The sequence below is a fragment of the Oncorhynchus gorbuscha genome, linkage group LG26 (genome assembly GCF_021184085.1).
Source record: "Oncorhynchus gorbuscha isolate QuinsamMale2020 ecotype Even-year linkage group LG26, OgorEven_v1.0, whole genome shotgun sequence".
NCBI lineage: Eukaryota > Metazoa > Chordata > Actinopteri > Salmoniformes > Salmonidae > Oncorhynchus > Oncorhynchus gorbuscha.
This window is the reverse complement of record NC_060198.1, coordinates 4,815,854-4,839,780: the sequence shown is the minus strand read 5'-3', so window position 1 is coordinate 4,839,780 and position 23,927 is coordinate 4,815,854. Positions and strand designations below refer to the sequence as shown.

The following is a 23,927-nucleotide window of genomic DNA, read 5'->3' as shown; positions in this document are numbered from 1 at the left end:
CTCAACTACAAATCAAGAGCCTCAGGAGGCATTTCTCCATCCTGGTTTAGAGCTTGGCTGACACCCAGTGGTCAAAACTTATGATCTTCATGCGAATTAATGACTATAGGCTGATATAACGTATGTATGTATGTTGCATGCAAGAGGTCTGTTAACTTCTAAATACTAACCTATAATATATTCAAAAGCTATTTTAGACAGTAATCACATTGAATGCCTTAATGTATGGAACATTGGATATCCAGAATGTTGATTCAGGCCGTTGTCTAGAACCGCCACAGGCGGAATCAGTGTGAACCATCTAGTTTGGATGGCTTCATGCCATCCGAACTAGACTAGACTGCCTGGGAGCAAGAAACACACATTCTCCTTTTAAGGGGTTTTATTAGCGGTGAACGAGCAGCCTTTGGCCTGGAGATGAAAACAGAGGGAGAGGAAAGAGAAATTACAATGGAAATGTATTAGTAAAGTTGAATCTGTTCCAATGACAAAGAAAATCCTACCAGTTAATCTTCCATGACTATGGCTTTCTGTCCATCTTTTCTCTGGACCAGAGGCAGGAAATCCATTAGTCCTCTTAAATAATTAAAGTAGCCTTAATTACAAAACCATATTTTTGCTGTGTGGCACCACACGTCAGCCTTTTGCTCCATTTCTGGGAATTAAATTATTATAAAAAATAAAATAAAAATTCACATGAGAGTTATGGATGCATCCCAAACTCCCTACATAGTGCACTACGTTTGACCTCATGTCCATAGTGACTGAACATTGTGTCCGTGCGGTTCCTTACAGTCACTGGCCAAAGCATCCCTCTACACACAGGCTGCCGTCCAGCGGCGAACACACTTCAGTAGAACACATGAAGTAGATCTGAGGGGAGGAGAGAGCGAGAACAGAGGACAAGGGAGGGTCAGATGAGAAGCAAGTCAGCCACATCTACAGACAGAGCTGCTGTTACTGGCCTCTTCTTGCCTTTGGCTATAGGTCTCAAGGCTCCTGTTGTTCATGACCATTGATCGATTACAAGGGCTAAATAGGTTAAATTAATGGTGAGAAACTGTCATGCACTGCCGGATCACTGAGAATGGAGCAAAGAAAAACAGGGGAAGATGGCTACTTTAAATCTTAAGACCGCCATTGGCTCCAAGTTAAAGGTCTAGTGCAGTGGGGCAGCCCTCACCTCTTCATGGTCCTCCAATGTCTGGGTCTGTCCAGAGGTGAGGAACTGGAAGGTGGAGATGGTGAACCTTCGTGTCTGGCCTTGGTGGAAGGGTGGGGGTGGAGGAGATGGCTGAGGCTTCTGAGAGGCCGGGTCCAGATGGTTAGGACATCTACACAGGAGGCGAGAATGTGGTTATTCAGCGCAACAAGAAAAACTCTGAAGATTACTTCCCTTTCCCTCCATCCCTGTGATGGTCTGCCCACTGACGTGTGCAGTTTGGAAATGTTAAATAATTTAACGTGAAATTACTTTAAATTGTACCCCAAAAATTTGTGAGCTACAAAAGTATAGGAACAGTTACATGTTTTGAAATGAAACGATTCAATGACTGAGGTTTAAGTGAAGACTGTCAGCTTTCATCTTTAGGGTATTTTCATCCATATCGGATGAAACGTTTAGAAATTACTGCACTTTTTGTACATTGTCTCCTAAAATGGGGTGGGGGGGAAATTTACTTGTGTATTAAAGTAGTCAACAGTTTAGTGTTACATCCCATATTCCTAGCACCCAATGATTACATCAAGTGTGTTACTTCAAACTTATTGGTTGCATTTGCTGTTTGTTTTGCTTGCGTTTCAGATTATTTTGTGCCCAATAGAAATGAATGGTAAATTATCTATTGTGTCATTTTGAAGTCACTTATTGTTACTGTAATGATAAGTTAGCATGTCTTGGGGGGGTATGATATTTGTGCGTCTAACTTTATCACTTACGTTTCATTCAGGAATATCCATAACCATGGTAGCATCCACATTAATGTAGAAGTGCTTAGAAATATTATATTATTATTTACAATTAAAGTGACATGTACATTATTTATAATTCCTTTCTACTGGGCACAATATAATCTGAACAACCAAAACAAACAGCAAATGCATCCAACAAGTTAAATGTAATCATTGGGTGCTAGGAATATGGGAGAAAAATACTTAAACCGTTGACTACTTTAACACACATTAATCAATTTGTCACAATGCTTTTGGGCGAGATTACGTGCAACAAATGCAGAATTTCTAAACGGTTCACCCGATATGGATGAAAAAACCCTCAATTTAAATCTGACAGTATGCATGTTAACCTCATAGTATCATTCCAAATCAAAAGTGTTGGATAACAGAACCGAAAAAAAATTAAATACATTTTTTTTAAAGTTTCACTGACCCAATACTTTGAGCTCACTATCGTTGTTTAACACAGACATGTAGGAGCCTAGAAAGTCAAAGGTAACCCTGCAGCGTACCCATTATAGAGGAGTACCCAGACAGTCTGTCCTGATCTGGGGTAGGCCACGCAGTAGTGTACCAGCAGGACCACTTTGTCATCTGGGGGGTTGAGCAGACGCACCTCAAGGTGTAAGGGTTTACCCAAGAGCATCTGCAGGGGCTGGTGGTACTGGGGGTAGAAGCTACTGTACTGCTCGTCTGGAGTGGAAGTGGGGGAAAGGGTGTTACTTTCATGTGTTACATAATGTTCATCCTTTCCAGGTGCTTGACAATGTTTCTTGGCATTCACAGCAAATTGACACTTAAAATGCTCTAAATGTGATCTTTATAAGTTGACATGCAAGACTGACCACTACCACTTGGAGTGTGGAGTTGGAGAAACCGACAGCAGCTAAATGGGTGAGATGTGTGAGCAACTAAAGCTGCGTACCTGTGGCAATCCTGAGCTGGACCCCCAACACACCCTGGGCCTGAATAGAGGGGCCAAAGGAGGGGGTCTTGACCAGGAAGCCAACACTCGCCACAGAGCCAGAAGTGTACTGGCACTCAACCAGCAACCTAGGAGCAACAGGAACACAGCAGGTAGAGGGGCCACAACTCAGATTACAGAATTAGTCAGAAACTTCATACATTCCTGCACTGAAAAAAAATCAACTCCATTCCTATGGAATACGTCACTCAATAAGATAATGCATTAAATTATTTTTATTATTGTTGTTCTCTTGTTTGATCGGAATGTATTTCTCTTTGCCAAGTAACAGTGAAACGTAAAATTAACAGCCCATGAACCCCAGTGGGGGTTTATAACTGACCTGATAGGAGAGTCTCTGGTAATGGTCCCATAGTTGAGGGTGATTGACTGGACCGTGTTGATGATCTCCACCATGTAGATTACCGTTTGGCCAACCTCCTGTTGGAACAATAGGGTCCAGTTCAGTAGGGAGAAAACGTTTTCAAACACAGATTGATGTTGTCCACTGCAAAACATTATGCTACATGAACCCTACCCAGATGTTGTCAATCACTGCCTGACTTTACCAAGTAGAACTGTTAAAAACAATTCACCCATTTTATTTTTTTTACATGTTATGTCTGAGCCATGTGTCACTTCATGTTGTCATATGCATCTGCATTCTTATTCAGAAACTCACATTTTGGGACTATCAACTGTAGACTAATGAAATACCAAAAGATAGTTTGACTGAATGTTCCTTTAAGCCCAGTGCCCTCCAGAGAACACAGATTCAGACATTTTGGAGAGCAATGTTAATGAAGTGCACCCATTCAGTAACCCATGAGGCTAAATGGAGTCCCAACCATTGCTAATCAACGCCGACTTTTTAAAAAATAACTCAAACTGTACAAGATAATTAAAAAAGGGCCACTCACGTATCTGTGGGCCCCGCAGCCACCCAGTGGGATCTTGAACAGGGCGTAGTCTGGGGTCACCCTCTGAGGGGCGCAGGTGGGGTTGCCAGCGGCAGTGAGCAAGGCGGGGGACAGAGGGGGGTCCGTGAGGGAGGCGGGCACCGAAAAGACAAAGTGGCGGTCCAATGTGCATTCTGGGAAAGGACATGCACACACTCTGGGTTAGCTAAAGGTTATATAAAAGGTCATGGATCTGGAGTGGCATTCCCCAAGGTTTTGACTGATATTGGGACCCTATATATCTCAGACAATTAAGATTCATTGCAGGGGTGAATCTTAATTGTATTTTCTTGATTCCTCTTGTCCTCTTCCTGCATTGGAAAAGGTCTGGAATGGACAAAAGAATCATGAAAATACAAATTGTGATTCATTTGGGGTTATACTTACCATCCATGGAGTAGTAGCAGGCAGAAGGCTGGGTGCTGTAGCAGCAGCCCAGAGAGACACACTCTGCCTGGGATAGAGCACGGCGGCCGCAGGGGAGGCGCTGGTCACTGGGAAGGTTACACTCTACAGGGGATACACAGAAAATGTCAATGGACAGGAGTGACCAGTAATCTGAATATAACATCCGACATATCCCCTTATTTCAATTCAGAAACAGGACAGGTAAGGCTCAATACTCGCTCACCATTAAAAACAAATGAACAATTTAACAAAGATTGACGTTTCAGCCATTAAAGCATTCATCAGAACGAGGATAACCAGTTATGTTTCTACCTTGATGAGAAACGGGTATGGAAACTGGACAGGACAACTGGGCCTTTCCTTTTTGACCATTCAACATGGAGTAATTCACATCTATGCGGTGCTCTTTACCCTGTTAGGAACAAAGATGGGAGTCAGTTTTGCCTTTTAGACCATAATGAATGAGATTACACAGACAGGGAGGACCTGATCCTTGATCAGCACATAAAACACACCTGGACAGTCATGTGACAGGAGTTGAAGGGGAGGTTCAGGGTGATCATGCCATCCTTTCCCTTGCTTGCCACATACCCACAATGCTTTGGGGCATACTTCAGGCTCATCTCATTCCCTTTGATGTCTGAGAATGATTTGTAGCCATTATTGCACAATAAATGCACATATTTTGTCTAACAAAGACATTATTTACATTTGAGCCCAAACGGCAGTTCTGGTGAAACATCATATGGTACTGCACAAACCAACACATTGCCCCCCCCCACCCCACCCGAATAAACTGAAAATAAGCTTAGGTCCTCTCAACCATGTTAGAATTCAACTCATGCAGGGATGATGACAACCATATGCACCTGAAACATACACCATCCCCCAGCAGACACACACACTTACCCTTGACAACGACTCCAGATATGAGACCTGGGGGAAGCTCCACCCTCATGTGGCGAGCAGAGCAGAAGACGTGTGGCTTGGGGGGAGTGGGAGGCCTGGTGTGGGTCGTCGGTGGGAGGAGGGTGGTGGTAGTGGTGTGGGGTGATGGGGTCACAGTTGACGAGCAATGGAGCTCCAGAATTCTATATTGCCCCAGGACTGTGTCCCAAAACTTCAGGGGGAGGGAGAGCTGGTGTGGGTTGAGGGCCTGGATGGAAAAAAAGGAGGAAACGTTGGGTTTAACAGCCAAAACCAACAACTCCCACTTCAATGGGCCACATCAAAATAGCAAACTGAGGTCCATTTTCACAGCAAATACTTCAAAATGAAAACAGGGTTATAGTCACCAAGCAATAAATGGAAGAAAACTGACAAACAGGGAGGGACTATCTGAACCTGTCCAATAAGGAACTAATTTTCCGTTGCGAAACGCTTTGCTTCTACTCTGTGCAGTAATGAACACGACCCAGATTTAAGTTCTGGGGGACTCACCATAGCCTGGCTGTGGCAGGCAGGGAGAGGGGAATGGAGGATCACTCCACCACCCTTACTCATCTGCAGGATGTATCTACAAGCCGCGGGGGCACTGGAGATGGACACCCAGCCATTCATCTGATCTGAAAAGAGCAATGCAATTCACATGCAAGTCAGTGAGCATTAACGTAATAAAAGTGAATCATGGGCCGTGTGTTATTCCTGATTGGGTCGTATGGTCAATTTAAAACAGCAGCCCACGTCACAATTGGAGGGATGACAGGGGTCTAAAATCAATTCCATTATAGATACACAATGAAGCAATCAATGCAGCAGTTAGTACATCAAATAAGGGAATTCTGGACATCAAACACAGACCATGTGGCGAGCAGAGGGACATTCTGACCTTTGACCTGGATGGAGTCCAGGAGAGCAGAGGGCAGCGACACCATCATCTGTCCTGCTAGACAGTGGAGTGAGGGCCGAGGGGAGAGCCCAGGAGAGAGGGAGGGCTGAGGGGGAGAGTAGGGGTGAGGATGGACATCCAAGGAGTGAGAGTAGTAGTGGAAGATATGGTCCTGGAGGAGGGTGAGGTGGTGGTTGGTGAGGTCTGGGGTGGTTGAGTAGCACCAGGCAGAGCTGTGCCTGTGGAGGGAAGGGCTGGGGTGGTCAGAGGGGGGCTGGGCATCAGGTAGAGAGGATATGGGTGGTGTGGCTGGTAGTGTGGCACATCCACGGCATATGGGTAATCGCTACAGATGGTATGGGCAGAGGGAGAGCAGGTGACTGGCTGAGGGTAGTGGTTCAGTGGGTAGACTGTGGGCATTGTAGGGTCCTGAGGACCTGTAGGGAGAGTCTGGGGAGGACTAGCTGTGACTGGGCTAGGCTCTTGGGTAGGTGAGGGGTAGTAGATTGGTATGAAGGGATAATGGTGAGGACCAGATGGAGGGTAGTAAGGACCATATGGGTAATAGTATGGACCCACAGGCCATTTAGGAGGTTGGGAATAGGGATCAGGATTGGGGCTCCCAGTAGCAGACATGGGCTCTTCAGTAATCAGGGCCTGATTGGTCATGTGGACCCCATATGGGTCATTTGGATCTGCAGGTATTTTTGGAGGTTGGAAAACAGGTGATGAAGGTTTGGATCCAGAAGGGGGAGGAGGAGATCCGGTAACAATGGGGTAAGAACGACGTTCAAAGGCAGTAGGTGTTATAGGAAGAACAGGTTCAGTATCGAGAGGTGGAGGTTGTTCGGTATAATATGGAAGAGAATGTTTGGTATAAGCGGCGGGAGGAGGTTTGGTATAAGCGGCGGGAGGAGGTTTGGTATAAGCGGCGGGAGGAGGTTTGGTATAAGCGGCGGGAGGAGGTTTGGTATAAGCGGCGGGAGGAGGTTTGGTATAAGCGGCGGGTTGCGGTGGTCGGATAGCTATAAGAGGAGTAGGATAAACAGAAGGACGGTGGACACCAGGGGCAATTTCATTATAATAGTCGAGCATGGGATCGTGGGTAGGGGGCGGGGAGAGGTAAAAGGAGTCACTGTGGTCTCCAGAGCCGTAGGGGTGATTCCCAGGCCCCATGGGGAAGAAGGGCTGCTGGCCTGGATATCTCCCTGGGAGAAGATGATGGGAGCCAGGATATGGTTCGTGACCAGGGTGGAGGAGAGGGTGATAACCAGCTCCACCATAAGGGAAATAGGGAATTTGGGGATACATGCCATGAGGGAGGTGGTGGGGGAACGCAGGAAGTTGGGGCATCTGTTCCTGGGCTGGGGGTTGAGTATAAGGGGTGATGGGAGGAGAGGTAAGGGGAGGGCTGGTGGAGGGAGCAAAAGTTCCAGGGTCAGGTATCTGCTGCTGTGGGTCACCAGGAGAGAAGGGTTGAGAAAATGGAGGGGAGGGAAAAAAGGGAAATGGAGGAGGGTGGTGTGAGGGGCAGGAGAGGATGAAGTCCTGGCCGTCCAATAGGACCAGTCGATGAACTCCATTCTGGAAGAGGAAACATTTTATTTATATATATAAGCTCAATTCAATGCTAGAGTGGACTCTAACTTAAAATGAATGATTGAGTATCAACTTCCTACAACTTACTCCGATGGTCACACATGGGGCTGTAAAGGGAACATAAAATATGAGGTCTTCTGAGTGAGACTCCACTTGGTAGGCACACTCTTCAGACACAAACGGCACCCACTCGCCATTCTCTGTTAGGGACAGAGAGAGAATTAATGAATCAGTCAAATCCAAATGGGAACATGAGCTGAACAAGCCAACTCACCTATGACCTGTAGTGTGTGTATGACCTCCTCCTCTCCATGTATCTGGATGGCCATGCCAAAGTGGGAGCAGAGTACTGGGGGGACAGGGTGGGGTCGGGGGTCAGGGTGGGGGACTGGGCAAATGATCTTCACAGGGCTGCCCCACCACAGCATGGGCAGGACATAACTACCATGCTGATAGGGGGGAGGGAGAGTGAGTGACGAAGAGAGGGGAGAGACAGACAGAGCACAGACAGTGATTAATTGCATGTTCTAGTATGTACAAAAGCAGGGTGGATTGTAGCGTGAATGGACAGGAGGCAGTCTGACTGGAGGTTTCTAAGAGGAACAGAGCATCAAGGCTGAAATGACATTTTTTGCAGCTACCTAGAGTATTCATTTTGAGATGTTGATATTTTGGTTCATTAATATGAATTAGTATTTTCAAAAAGTAAAAAATATTTAAAATTCTCTTTAGTTTATCAAACTAGTCAACCTTTTGATTCACTTTAAGCACTTAAAATGGACATAGGTCAATCATTTAAAATCTCACTACTTTATATTACAATTTAAAAATCCATTTCATAGGGTGTTACAAACTGGACTATATTTAGTAACTTACATTTTCTTTTAGTAACTTACTTTGATTTGGTCTAAATAGGCATTTGGCAGTCTGATTTCAGTGTACTGTCTAACTGCCATTTCTCAAAAGTCAGACTACCCACACGCCAACTCACTTTTCTCAGCTTCACCGTAGGGATGATACCAGGTTTCCTCCAGACATGACGCTTGGCATTCAGGCAAAATAGTTAAATCTTGGTTTCATCAGACCAGATAATCTTGCTTCTCATGGTCTGCGAGTCCTTTAGGTGTCTTTTGGCAAACTCAAAGTGAGCCATCATGTGCCTTTTACTGAGGAGTGGCTTCTATCTGGCCCCTCTAGCATAAAGGCCTGATTGGTGGAATGCTGCAGAGATGGTCGTCCTTCTTGAAGGTTCTCCCATCTTCAGAGGAACTCTGGAGCTCTGTCAGAGAGACTATCGGGTTCTTGGTCACCACCCTGACCAAGGCCCTTCTCCCCCCAATTGCTCAGTTACCCGTTCCCAGATCTGTGCCTGGACACACAATCCCTGTCTCAGAGCTCTATGGACAATTCCTTTCATCTCATGGTTTGGTTTTGCTCTGACATTCACTGTCAACTGTAGGACCTTATATAGGCAGATGTGTGACTTTCCAAATCATGACCAATCAATGGAAATTAAATCACAGGTAGACACCAATTAAGTTGTAGAAACATCTCAAGGATGACCAATGGAACCAGGGTGCACATGAGAGCTCAATTTGGAGTCTTATAGCAACAAGTCTGAATACCAACGTAAAGAAGGTATTTTTAATACATTTGCCAAACCTGTTTTCCCTTTGTCATTATGGGGTACTGTGTGTAGATTGACGAAGATTTTTTATTTTTTATTTAGTCAATTTTAGAATAAGGCTGTACATAACAAAGTCAAGGGGTCTGAATACTTTCCAAATTCTACATACATTTTTCATTGGAAAAATGGACAATCCGCTCTGGACAGAATGTGTGTTTTTAGGCTGACTTCAAGTTGTCCAGAAATGGATTTGCACGATATGCAAATATGTGCATATTTAATGACAACACGTCATTTGCACATTTTAATACAAAATAGCTATAGTTGGGTTACAGTCAACTGGTAAAAGTTGATTGTGATATGATTGGGGTGGGTGAGTTATCCTTTCTTTGAGGGTGTGGGGCCTTGCTTTAAGCAACCTGGGGGAAATATTCTACCTCCTGCATGATGTAGCAGCCATCGTATGGTGCCATCATCACCATCTCTCTCCAGGTAGTCTTCACATGGTAGCCACAGGACGGCGGCAGCTGGAACAGGGAGATGGGAGAGGTGCCCGCTGTAACAATGAACAGGGGCATATTCAATATTCAGGAACGTACCCCGAATTTGTCCAATATAAACTCTTGTTTGCTTCTTAAAAACAGTAAATGGCTTCCATAATGAATACTTAAGGGCCAGGAGCTTCCAGACCACACAACCTTGCCAGGAAAAACTCCCGGGGTATACTCATTTAACAGATTCCGTTGCAAAACGTTTGCAACAGAATTTGTTTACCGTTTGTTTGGGGCAGCAGGGTAGCCTAGTGGTTAGAGCGTTGGACTAGTAACTGGTTGCAAGTTCAAACCCCCGAGCTGACAAGGTACAAATCTGTCATTCTGCCCCTGAACAAGCAGTTTACCCATTGTTCCTAGGCAGTCATTGAAAATAAGAATTTGTTCTTAACTGACTTGCCTAGTTAAATAAAAGGTCAAATTAAAATGACTCTAGGAACCAAATGGAAGGAAACAGTGCAGACGGAACAAAGCAGGGAGGGACCTGTGTTCAATTTGTCCAATAGAAACTCTAGTTTTCATTGCAAAATATTCCGTTTGGAGTAAATGGTTTCCCCTGACAACTAATCTAATGAGCCCATTTAATTATATTCCATAACAAGTCACTGATGCTTTCGCATTGTGGTAAAGGTATCTTAGAAATACTGGGTGGGTCTCCAACACTTACCTCTATCCACCAGTAGATGTGTGTATCCTCGTCCAGATGCAGTGAGCATCATGAGGTTGTCATTACACTGGACCAGAGGCCTCATCGACAGCCATTCACTGGAGTGAGGGTTGTGGTTAGCTGATGGACCATAGACCTTCCCTTGAAAACCGTGGCCTTCAAAACCTATTGGATAAAAGGAGAGATCTTTATCCATGCCCAAACTCCAATTTAACATGCAAATATACTACTGATAAGATGTCCTAATATATGTGATATTAACCCACGACAGCTTGACCTCACGCAGTTCCAACTCCATTAAGTTTGCTGACGACACGACAATAGTAAGCCTGATTACAAACAACAAGACGGCCTACAAGGAGGATGTTGGCACTGACTGCGTGGTGCGAAGTAAACAACCTCTCCTTCAACATCAACAAAACAAAGGATCGAGTTGTGGACTTCAGGAGGAACCAGGCTGGGCACCGCCGTGGAGACGGTAAAAAAATTTTTTTTTTTTTTTTTAAGTTCCTTGGCAAGGGGAAATGGTTAAACAATACAGACACCTCGGTTAAGGCACGACAGCGACTCTTCAACCTCAGGATGCTGAAACCCCATTGAGAGCATCGTGTCGGGCAGCGTCACAGCAAGGTGCCACAGAGGGTGGTACACTCAGTCGAACGCACCATTGGGTGCATACTGACCTCCAGGACACCTACAACACCAGGTGTCGTAGGAAGGCCAAGGTGATAAATCCCCAGCCACAGCCTGTTCTCCCATCACTCAGACAAGGGCAGTACAAGAGCATCTTGGTAAAAACTGGAAGACCATCAGGCTGCTGAATAGTCACCTACCTGCTCCCCTGTCCCTCTCCTTTTAACAGACATGTACCCTGCCAATGAACATTTACCATTGATAGCGTTGTGTATATTTTATTTATATTCTTTATTATTACATTAGTTTTAATTTGACTTTGACCTGCATTGTTGGAACTCAGTTTAAGATTCACATTACAGGGTTGCAGGTGTAATTACAGGGTACATGTGACTATCACACTTTACTCTAATAATAGAAACAGATTCACCTTTGAAGACTGCCTGATGTCCAGCATTGTAATCCAGAGATCTTTTCTGGACATTGAAACCATTACGCACATTCAAAGGCGCCCGCAAATCAGTTGACTTTAGATCAATGTTGGGTTGACTCGAATTATTTATAGAGTTCTCAGGAACGTCAATGGACTCTGCACTCTGTTCTTGAATGCTGGAATTATTAACAGTAGGTCGAAGATTGCGCCGAAGAACGGCCAGCTGTTTTGTTTTGATCCTCGGCTCTCTGTCAGCATTTGACGCCTTTTCATGATCCGCATTAAAACCATTGAGAACAAACTTTTCTACACTCAACGCACCACAGAAGTTCAAGTTAGAAAAAGCTACAGTTATTATACATAAAAACACAACAATGTTTGTCTTCTGTTCGGAAGACATCGCCAAATTGATGCTTCTGCGCAAATGCGCATAGAGGCCAACACGCAGGTAAAATCAACTGCAGGGCAATGAATTAGGCCTAATTAGTGAGGACCAATCAGATGGCAGCTCGTTATGAAAAAGGCCGATTCCGTCTCAATTAACCCTATTACAACAAAACCTTGATAAGGAATTTTCCCAACACTTTCCAACAAGTTTCTCAACATTTCCAAAAAGCTCTCGTTCCTTTATGAAAAAACATGCAAATCTATGGATGTGTCTACACTTGAGCCTTACATGTGACTTCCGCTATCAGAATCGCATTGGCGATTGAAGAATCAATTGAAAAGACACGTCTCGACGCACAAAAGTCGCATTGTGTTCAAGGGGTTAGGGATGCATTGGCACTCCCTAGTAGGAGCAGTCCTCCATTGGAATGAATGGAATTCGACAGTATTTCAGTTAAATATTTCAAGGACAAAATTTCATTTATTTAAGTATTTTCTGTTGTAGTGGGGACAGTAACATTAGTACTTTCTAAAAACAATACTTTAAGAAAATATTTTATATATAAAAAATACAAATAATGTTTAGCTCACATAATATAATTGAAAAGTATGTATTGAAGTGTCTGTAATAGAGTTTTTACAGTTTACAGTTTACATCTTCAATATGGCGCCTCCTTTCAGTCATCCAGGGTTTATGTACGTCATTTGGTCTGGACGCAATCAGGCAACCGAAAGCACATACAGTGGGTGACGTCAGCAACACTCCGCCCACAAGTGTTTTGAGAGAAACAACCACATTCTTAGTGTAATGAGGAACGTGTTTCCTGGCTTCATAAATGCTAGCTAGCTTACTTAGAAAAAAATGGGTTATGTTAACCTGTTTACAAACACTTTAGCTTTGCTGGCTAGTTACAGAGGTTAGCTGACCAGTTAGCTTCAGTAGTTGGCTAAAGCCATCAAGTTGTTGTGTTATCAGATGTAACCTGTTTCACCTTTCGCAGAATGCACTATAGTGTGGGAAAAGGGAAACCCGCCACAATGTGGACACGGTAGAAACATTGAAATGTAGACGCATGACGAGTTCGTAATTCCATGATCAGAATAACAAAGTTGGATGAACTGTCAAATCTAGACACAGCCTACTGCGTTTAGACAGGCAGCCAATTCATTTTTTAACATAAATTGGTCTTTTGACCAATCTGGTCAGCACTGAAAAAGACACGTATGAAACGATCTGATGTGATTGGTCAAAAGACAAATTACTGGAAAAAGATCCCAATTGGGCTGACTGTCTAAACGCAGCCTTAGTTAAGCCTCAAGGGGGCTTCATGTTATGAGTTTTATACACACATTAGTGATTTACTAGGCCTCAAATTATATGCACATCTCAAAGTTTGTCTAGGCCTATTGGTTCATTTCATTGTGCGCATTTCACAGTATGGTCATCAGGACCTCAGATAAATTAATATAAATATCTGTTTTACTACAGTCTATGGTACGGCAACTGCACTGCCCACAACCGCAGGGCTCTCCAGAGGGGGGTGCGGTCTGCACAACGCATCACCGGGGACTAACTACCTGCCCTCCAGGACACCAACAGCACCCAATGTCACAAGCCAAAAAGATCATCAAGGACAACAACCAACCGAGCCACTGCCTATTCACCCCGCTACCATCCATTATCCCCTGTGTATTTAGATATGTGTTCTCTGTTTGTCTGTTGCCAGTTTGTCTTTTTTTGTTGTTGTTCAAATCCACCAGTGGTTTGTGTCTCAGTGCCTGCTTTTTCCAGTCTCTCTTTTCTTGCCCTCATGGTTTTGACGCTAGCCTGTCCTGACTCCAAGCCCCCTTGCCTGACCACACTGCCTGAGCCTTCCTGACTGCAAGCCCCCTTGCCTGACCACACTGCCTGAGCCTTCCTGCCTGCAGACCTGTACCTTTGCCTCCCTCTGGATTACCCTGAGCCTGCCTGCTGTCCGGTACTGTTGCCCACCCTGGTTTTCTGACCCCTGCCTGTCTTGACCTGTCTCTTGCCTCTGTTGGAACATTAAACTATTGTTTATTTGACATGGTCTGCATCTGGGTCTAACCTTCATACCTGATAGCTGCCTACATACACAGACTTGAAATCATTGAAAAATCTAATCTTTATTGACATATTTCCATAATTCAACATCTGGTGTCAACAGACTTCTTCCCAGGCATGGTCTTGGGTTGTCACCTCACATTTCCTGAGAAGGATAAACAGTTCAAAGCTTTTACAAGTGTATTCACTATTCTCACGGTTTAGAGGACAAAATAGATTGAAATACTGTCTGACATATGCTGCTCACCAATCAGTGGACTGCGGTGCCAGTTGGCCTCTCTCTTGGCACGCGGGTATGGTAAGAATGGAGATGTCGAAATTTGGGGGGGGGGGGGGGTTCAGGTTCAGGGTTCAGGTTCAGGGTGCCGAAAACCATAAAAAGAAAGAAGGAAGGGTTCTTTTCAAAAGAGGGGTAGGAGCTGGGGCATGGAACCTAGGATTTGGCTGTTATTGGTGGAATTGGTATGGGGGGGTAGTGATGGATGTTTGGAGGGTTAGAAGGAGCTGGAAGTGCTACATACATCTGATAGTGCTGTAAATTGGGGTCAGGGAAAGTGTATTGCTGGTAGAGATGAGAATAGTGGCTGGGTGAACTAGGGTGATGGTGTTGAGGTCCAGAGGGAGGAGAAGGCCTATTCTGGTGGGATAAGGGGGCTGGAGGGACATACTTAGAAAATTGGTTTTGGTGCTGGACAGCCTCCATATGGGGGAGTTGTGGAATCTCTAGATCCTGTGGTGTGCTTGTTGGAGGAACAGGGGCAATATGCTTCCTCTGCAGGTGTTGCTGCATAGAGGGACTGATAATACTGAGGGAGGAGGAGAGAGTAGGTGGTTGAGTACAGGCCGGGTGTGTTGGTTAGGCTTCTCTTGCTGGGGAGAACTGGGGTGATTAGTGACAGAAACAGTAGGATCATATGTCAAAGCCACAAACGCAGGTTGATGCTCCACCTGCACGTATTCTTGGTACTGCTCAACCCTTTGACTGTGTGATGTCTCAGCAGGCTGAGGTGGTATGGGAAAACTCAGTGGAGAACTTGAAAGGAACTGGCTTAGAAGGGACAGGCTTGATGGGGGGGTGGAGTGGGTATTATGTGTAACTCGGGATTGTCATGGATGAAGGGAAAGCAACGGAGGCTTAGCTGGGGACTTGGTGGCTTTGAGTGGTTGGGGAGGGGAAGGGGTAACAACAGCCTTACCCCTGGTATTTTTTGGGGTGTCGGGTAACTTCTGATGTTGTACTACTGGGAGAGGGGGTTGGATGGTGAGATGGGTTGGGGAATGGGTGGGTGTGAAATGGTTTGCGGTTTGTGAGGCAAAAAATACATTGAGTCTGGAGATGCATCAGGCTCCTCATAAGAGTCATAGTGGGGGTTGTTGGGGTGTTTAGGGTGTTGTAGGTAAGGGGTTTGGAACAGGCAGGAGAAAGACAGGTACTTTCCCCTAGATTAGATCTGTACTGTTTACATGCCATTCTATAGGAGAGAGAAAACAATACCCTTACATAAGGCATACATTTTAAAATAAACTGACCAAATAAGCGTAATAAAATCCCCTCTGGAATTGCAGGTACCAACAGCTCACCCATTTACCCCTAATCATAATGCACAGGAAACAGTTATAATTAGGTGAGTAACATCAATGGCAGTTGTTACTGCATGAACAGTTCCATACATAGCTTTAACATTACTGTAGTCCCACAAGATATGTTGGGAACTACAAACACCAGAGGCTCAGTAGTGTCTTCAGTGTGGTACCAGCGCAGGGATGCAGCATACAGGAGCGGCACCCAGTCACCATTCACTGAGGGGGGCGAGAAGGTCAGAGGTCAAAGACATTGCTCAGTGACCCCTGTTCAACTGGTTTAGGCTGCATCCTGTTTCTCCGACCACGCTTCTCCCAAATCGTGCATATGCACACTCCCTGTCATGGATTTAACAATGGTGAAAACTCCCTTTAAAATAATTTCTTGCACCAATCCAATGCATGTGTGTGGAGAATTGGGATGCAGTCATAGTCAAGATAGATCATGTCAATTTACCATGGCATGAGATCATAATTCCAGTACATACAGTATTTACTACACGGTCTCCTCTCCATAGATCATCAGATCCATCTCAGATCCCAGACATGTGGCCTGGGGAGAGGGCACCTCACTGGAGGCGAGGCCCTCACTGGAGATCCATACCAATACACGGGCAATTTTTTTTTTACCTTTATATAACTAGGCAAGTCAGTTAAGAACAAATGCCTATTCACAATGACAGCCTACATCGGCAAAACCCAGACGACGCTGGGCCATTGTGCGCCGCTCTATGGGACTCCCAAACACGGCCGGTTGTGATACAGCCGTGACAATGTAGTCTGTGCCCTGCAAAAGGAATGGATGTTAATTATGAGCAGAAATGTGGAAAACTAATTCTAGAAAGCTGCAATGCAAATGCAAAGTCATTATTCACCTTGAGTCACAATTTATCCATCAATAGAATTCCAAGCAGTAGAGATTAGCCAAGACTATTCTGAATTGTTCAGATGCATTACATGCCAAGGAATGATCCAAGACCAAGCATGCACAGCATGTAGTCCATAACAGATCCAAGACCAAACATGCACAGAATGTAGTCCATAACAGATCCAAGACCAAACATGCACAGCATGTAGTCCAAAACAAATCCAAGACCAAACATACACAGCATGTAGTCCAAAACAGATCCAAGACCAAACATACACAGCATGTAGTCCAAAACAGATCCAAGACCAAGCATGCACAGAATGTAGTCCATAACAGATCCAAGACCAAACATGCACAGCATGTAGTCCAAAACAAATCCAAGACCAAACATACACAGCATGTAGTCCAAAACAGATCCAAGACCAAACATACACAGCATGTAGTCCAAAACAGATCCAAGACCAAACATACACAGCATGTAGTCCAAAACAGATCCAAGACCAAACATACACAGCATGTAGTCCAAAACAGATCCAAGACCAAACATACACAGCATGTAGTTCAAAACATATCCAATACCAAACATGCACAGCATGTAGTCCAAAACAGATCCAAGACCAAACATACACAGCATGTAGTCCAAAACAGATCCAAGACCAAACATACACAGCATGTAGTCCAAAACAGATCCAAGACCAAACATACACAGCATGTAGTCCAAAACAGATCCAAGACCAAACATACACAGCATGTAGTCCAAAACAGATCCAATACCAAACATACACAGCATGTAGTCCAAAACAGATCCAAGACCAAACATACACAGCATGTAGTCCAAAACAGATCCAAGACCAAACATACACAGCATGTAGTCCAAAACAGATCCAAGACCAAACATACACAGCATGTAGTCCAAAACAGATCCAAGACCAAACATACACAGCATGTAGTCCAAAACAGATCCAAGACCAAACATACACAGCATGTAGTTCAAAACAGATCCAATACCAAACATGCACAGCATTTAGTACAAAACAGTCAGAACAGAAATCCACGCAGTCTTCACAAGTGAGAGGGGCAGATGGGAAAGGACAGGAAGTGGAGAGTGAATACCTCCTGGTGAACAAAGCAACCATTGTAGTGTACCATCAGGACTGCCTCTGTCTGAGGTCTTCAGCTTGAGACCCTAGCCTGAAGGGAGGTGGGACAGGGCCAGCTGAGAGGCTGACTGGGGACAGGGACAGCGGAGAGGCTGACTGGGGACAGGGCCAGAGGAGACGCAGGGACGTCCACTAGGAAATTTGAATTAATGACGGAAATAAGAAGCAGCATCATTCACTGTGGTAGTGAGAGAATTGATTAAGTCAAATACTACTGTCTGGACATTATGTAAGTGCTCAGACCACCTGATAGCTAATTTATACCTAGTCCTAAATGGCACCCTATTCCCTACATAGTGCACTACGTTCTCTATGGGGAATATATAGGGAATAGGGTGCGATTTAGGACAGACTCAGATTTAGTAAGTTTAAGACCACTGCAGCATGACTTCCACTAGGCCAACTGCAGAATGACTTCCACAAGGCCTACTGCAGTATGACTTCCACAAGGTCTGCTCCTGTATGACTTCCACAGGGCCTACTGCATTATAACTTCCACAAGGCCTACTACAGCATGACTTCCACAAGGCCTACTACTGTATGACTTCCACAGGGCCTACTGCTGTATGACTTCCACAAGGTCTACTGCAACATGACTTCCACAAGGCCTACTGTTGTATGACTTCCACAAGGCCTACTGCTGTATGACTTCCACAAGGCCTACTGCTGTATGACTTCCACAGGGCCTACTGCTGTATGACTTCCACAAGGTCTACTGCAACATGACTTCCACAAGGCTTACTGCTGTATGACTTCCACAGGGCCTATTGCATTATAACTTCCACAAGCCCTACTGCAGTATAAATTCCACAAGGCCTACTACAGCATGACTTCCATAAGGCCTACTGCTGTATGACTTCCACAGGGCCTACTGCAGCATGGCTTCCACAAGGTCTACTGCAGCATGACTTCCACTAGGCCAACTGCAGAATGACTTCCACAGGGCCTACTGCAGTAACACTTCCACAAGGTCTACTGCTGTATGACTTCCACAGGGCCTACTGCATTATAACTTCCACAAGGCCTACTACAGCATGACTTCCACAAGGCCTACTGCTGTATGACTTCCACAAGGTCTACTGCAACATGACTTCCACAAGGCCTACTGCTGTATGACTTCCACAAGGTCTACTGCAACATGACTTCCACAAGGCTTACTGCTGTATGACTTCCACAGGGCCTACTGCATTATAACTTCTACGAGGCCTACTACAGCATGACTTCCACAAGGCCTACTGCTGTATGACTTCCACAAGGTCTACTGCAACATGACTTCCACAAGGCCTACTGCTGTATTATGTCCACAAGGCCTACTGCTGTATGACTTCCACAGGGCCTACTGCTGTATGACTTCCACAAGGTCTACTGCAACATGACTTCCACAAGGCTTACTGCTGTATGACTTCCACAAGGCCTACTGCTGTATGACTTCCACAAGGCCTTTTTATTTATTTATTTTTATTTCACCTTTATTTAACCAGGTAGGCTAGTTGAGAACAAGTTCTCATTTGCAACTGAGACCTGGCCAAGATGAAGCATAGCAATTCGACACATACAACAACACAGAGTTACACATGGAATAAACAAAACATAGTCAATAATACAGTAGAACAAAAGAAAACAAAAAGTCTATATACAGTGAGTGCAAATAAGGTAAGATAAGGGAGTTAAGGCAATAAATAGGCCATGATTGTAATGAACTTCGTCTGTTGTTTGTAGAGAGTCAGACCGAAATGCAGCGTGTAGGTTACTCATGACTTTTAATGAAGAATAATGCGGTACATGAAATAACTGAAAATACAAAAACAACAAACGAGTGAAACTAATACAGCCTATCTGGTGACTAACACTAAGACAGGTACAATCACCCACGAAATACAACGCGCACTCAGGCTGCCTAAATACGGTTCCCAATCCGAGACAACGAGAATCAGCTGACTCCAATTAGGAATCGCCTCAGGCAGCCAAGCCTAACTAGACACACCCCTAATAATACACACTCCCAATTAATACAACCCCAATACGAAATACAAAATATAAACCCATGTCACACCCTGGCCTACCCAAACATATAACAAAAACACAAGATACAATGACCAAGGCGTGACAGAACCCCCCCCCCCCCTAAGGTGCGGACTCCGGGACGCACCTCAAGAGCATAGGGAGGGTCCGGGTGGGCGTCTGTCCATGGTGGCGGTTCTGGCTCGGGACGTGGACCCCACTCCATAAATGTCCTAGTTCCTCCCCTTCGCGTCCTAGGATAATCCACCTTCTCCGCCGACCATGGCCTAATAGTCCTCACCCTGATCCCCACATAACTGAGGGGCAGCTCGGGACCGAGGGGCAGCTCGGGACCGAGGGGCAGCTCGGGACCGAGGGGCAGCTCGGGACAGAGGGGCAGCTCGGGACAGAGGGGCAGCTCGGGACAGAGGGGCAGCTCGGGACAGAGGGACAGCTCGGGACAGAGGGGCAACTCAGGATAGAGGGGCATCTCAGGACAGAGGGGCAGCCCGGGACCGAAGCAGCCCAGTACTGAGGGGAAGCCCGGTACTGAGAGGGAGCCCAGTACAGAGAGGAAGCCTAGTACTGAAAGGAAGCTCAGTACTGAGAGGAAGCTCAGGCAGGTAGTAGGCTCCGGTAAATCCTGGCTGGCTGGTGGACCTGGATGATTCAGGTTGTCTGGCCGATCTAGAAGATCTTGGCAGACTGGCACTTCTGGCGGATCCTCGCAGACTGGTGACGCTGGGCTGACTGGCGGCGCTGGGCAGACTGGGAGCACTGGTGGCGCTGAACAGACAGGAAACTCCGGCAGCGCAGGAGAGGAGAAAGGCTCTGGCTGAGCTGAACAGGCAGGAGACTCCAACAGTGCAGGAGAGGAGAAAAGCTCTGGCTGCGCTGAACAGGCGAGGCGCACTGGACGCGCTGGGCCGACTGGTAGCACTGGTGGCGCTGGACAGACAGGAGACTCTGGCAGCGCAGGAGAGGAGAAAGGCTCTGGCTGCGCTGAACAGGCTGGAGACTCCGCTAGCACAGGAGCGTAGAAAAGCACTGGCTGCGCTGAACAGGCGAGGCGCACTGGAGGCCTGGTGCGTGGTGCTGGAACTGGTGGTACTGGCGCGAGGACACGCACAGGAAGCCTGGTGCTGGGAGCTGCTACCGGAGGACTGGTGTGTAGAGGTGGCTCTGGATAGACCGGACCGTGCAGGCGCACTGGAGCTCTTGAGCACCGAGCCTGCCCAAGCTTACCTGGCTCGATGCCCACTCTAGCCCGGCCAATAGGAAGGGCTGGTATGTGTCGCAGCTGGCTCTGCACCCGCACTGGAAACACCGTGCGCTCCATAGCATAACACGGTGCCTGCCCGGTCTCTCTAGCCCAACGGTGAGCACAGGGAGTATGCGCAGGTTTCCTACCTGGCATAACTATTCTCCCTTTTAGCCCCCCCCAATATTTTTGGGGGGGGTGACTTTCCGGTTTCCAACCGCGTCGCCGTGCTGCCTCCTCATACATGCGCCTCTCCGCTTTAGCTGCCTCTATTTCCTCCTTGGGACGGTGATATTCTCCCGGCTGCTCCCAGGGTCCTTGACCGTCTAATTCCTCCTCGCATGTCCAAATCTCCAAATGATGCAGTCTCTCCCATTGCAACTGCTCTTCACGATTAACAGGGAGAGTAAGCTCAGGTCTATTCTCTGACTCAGCCACTCTCTCTCTGCACTTTCCCCCTTTACCTTCGGTTTTTGCTCTGTATAGCAATGCTTTCCTTCTCGATTCCATACGTGTATAGCCCTCTTCGCATTGCTGTAGGGAATCCCAGGCGGGCTCCTGCACTCGCTCTGGGTCGGCCGCCCACCTGTCGATTTCTTCCCACGTGGTATAATCCCTGCTTCTGCCGTCCATATCGTCCTCCTTTAGCTCCTGCCAGTTCACATGCTGCTCGGTCTGTGAATGGTGGTGGGTGATTCTGTAATGAACTTCTTCTGTTGTTTGTAGAGAGTCAGACCGAAATGCAGCGTGTAGGTTACTCATGACTTTTAATGAAGAATAATGCGGTACATGAAATAACTGAAAATACAAAAACAACAAACGAGTGAAACTAATACAGCCTATCTGGTGACTAACACTAAGACAGGTACAATCACCCACGAAATACAACGCGCACTCAGGCTGCCTAAATACGGTTCCCAATCCGAGACAACGAGAATCAGCTGACTCCAATTAGGAATCGCCTCAGGCAGCCAAGCCTAACTAGACACACCCCTAATAATACACACTCCCAATTAATACAACCCCAATACGAAATACAAAATATAAACCCATGTCACACCCTGGCCTACCCAAACATATAACAAAAACACAAGATACAATGACCAAGGCGTGACAATGGTGCTGAAGTAATTACAATATAGCAATTAAACACTGGAATGGTAGACTGGGGTGCAAAGGAGCAAGATAAATAAATAAATAATGTATGGGGATGAGGTAGGTAGATAGATGGGCTATGTACAGGTGCAGTGACCTGTGAGCTGCTCTGACAGCTGGTGCTTAAAGCTAGTGAGGGAGATATGAGTCTCCAGCTTCAGGGATTTTTGCAGTTTGTTCCAGTCATGGGCAGCAGAGAACTGGAAGGAAAGACGACCAAAGGAGGAATTGGCTTTGGGGGTGACCAGTAAGATATACCTGCTGGAGCGCATGCTACGAGTGAGTGCTGCTATGGTGACCAGTGAGCTGAGATAAGGTGGGGCTTTACCGAGCAGAGGCCTACTGCAGCATGACTTATAATATAATATAATAATAATATATGCCATTTAGCAGACGCTTTTATCCAAAGCGACTTACAGTCATGTGTGCATACATTCGACTTCCACAAGGCCTGCTAGTGTTACAATATATGGCTTTACATACATCTGTCAATTAAGAAGTTTGGAATGTCCTGTTTTGTGGAATGTGAACATCAGGATGTCATTCCCACAATGGACAGTGGGGTCCACCGCTGTATGGCATGCCTATGATGTCCCTGCTGGGGTTCGAGCCCAGGGACTGGAGAGTAGATCTGCTGTTTAACTGAGGCAATATCTTCAGGACATAGGGTTACATTAGAACAGACACATTATCATGTGTAAGATAAGGACATAAGGCCTTATCTTGTCGCCTAAAACTAGAAATACACCTATATATTTACTTACTTGAGAAGGTGTCATGGTCAGGCTGATATTGCTGTTGGACATTACCATGGTACCCACTGAGCATCCTGTAATTGACAACACAACGTTCCCCAAGACATGTCCAAAGTAGGCCCACCTACTGTAGGCCCACCTACTGTAGGCCCACCTACTGTAGGCCCTGTAGGCCCACCTACTGTAGGCCCACCTACTGCTTTGAGGTGAAAAATCAAGTGGAACCACCAATTTGACCTCAGAATGTGAAACTCTACATGCGAAATTCGATTATAAAGCCAAATCTGTATATTAGACCTGACAGCTGTAATTCCAAACTGATTATGCAAATGTAGAGCGCTTCTCACATGTGTGGTTAATTAACTCAAGACAAAACAAAAATCTGGTTGGATTTCATCATGGAAGAAAAAGAGACATACAGTAGAAAGAATTTGTTAATACCTTGAAATATTGAGGGTAAAAAAGTAGGCCTATAGGATAAAGTACAAAATGACATCCATAAACGATGTGGGGGGGGGGAAACATTGCTATGGAAATGACGTGTGCAGTATGTCATTACCCAAAACACGAATGGGTCATGGCTGTTGCTATTCTATTACTCATATTTTTGGTTGCTGCTGCGATACTGCGTACAGATGGGAATTTGGTGTTGTTGTTTACTTATATGAATGTGAAGTAAAATACTGTATTTCTCATGTGTTGAGAGCTCATTGTAAAAGGGAGAGGTGTAGCCTACATATTGCTTTAAGTGCGGGGGAGGGGGGGGGGGGCTAGAGTGGAGCGCAACATGTTTGTTTGGTTCCTTCTAGAATTAAGAATATACTACAAACTGGGACTATTATGCACACATTCTGTACACAGCCGTAATTGTTATTCCATTCATTCAACGAGCTCCTTTGAAGATCACTTAGCTTCACGCAGTGTTTTGATAGAGGGAAACGTTGCCTATTTGTCATAGACTTTTAAAGTCCCTGACTTTTTAAAGATATGAAAAAGTTTGAGGATATGGGTGGGGTTTGGGAAAGGGGAAAGGGAGGGAAGGGGCCGAAGA

The 23,927-nt window shown here is 45.7% G+C and overlaps 1 protein-coding gene across 7 annotated transcripts; it reads right to left on the bottom strand.

Annotated features, from left to right (window-relative positions):
* Positions 1 to 370: 370 nt before the first annotated feature.
* On the bottom strand, positions 371 to 12,108 carry LOC124015079 (zona pellucida sperm-binding protein 4). 7 transcript variants are annotated; one of them, XR_006835081.1, is made up of 14 exons: positions 6,113 to 6,306; positions 5,725 to 5,849; positions 5,194 to 5,440; positions 4,800 to 4,924; positions 4,597 to 4,696; positions 4,264 to 4,386; positions 3,838 to 4,010; positions 3,261 to 3,358; positions 2,879 to 3,006; positions 2,466 to 2,646; positions 1,184 to 1,334; positions 794 to 873; positions 504 to 576; positions 371 to 411 (listed from the first exon to the last, which is right to left on the bottom strand). XR_006835081.1 is itself a non-coding variant. In XM_046330011.1 (13 exons), exons 1-12 carry the CDS (start codon positions 6,159 to 6,161, stop codon positions 796 to 798), a joined length of 1,578 nt encoding a protein of 525 aa, XP_046185967.1. In that variant the 5' UTR covers positions 6,162 to 6,306; the 3' UTR covers positions 371 to 655; positions 794 to 795. The 7 variants fall into 7 exon arrangements, 4 of the variants coding, with proteins under 4 accessions (XP_046185967.1, XP_046185968.1, XP_046185969.1 ...); XR_006835080.1 differs by having other exon boundaries at positions 504 to 873; XM_046330011.1 differs by having other exon boundaries at positions 371 to 655.
* Between the last annotated feature and the right edge of the window lie 11,819 nt (positions 12,109 to 23,927).

Excerpts from the sequence above, each read along its gene's own strand:
- LOC124015079 (XM_046330010.1), bottom strand. The coding sequence starts at position 6,161 with ATGATGGTGTCGCTGCCCTCTGCTCTCCTGGACTCCATCCAGGTCAAA. Across the intron at positions 4,697-4,799 it reads CCTGTCACATGACTGTCCAG|GGTAAAGAGCACCGCATAGA; the intron begins GTGTGTTTTATG and ends TGTTCCTAACAG. Across the intron at positions 4,011-4,263 it reads CTGCTACTACTCCATGGATG|AATGCACATTGGACCGCCAC; the intron begins GTAAGTATAACC and ends GTCCTTTCCCAG.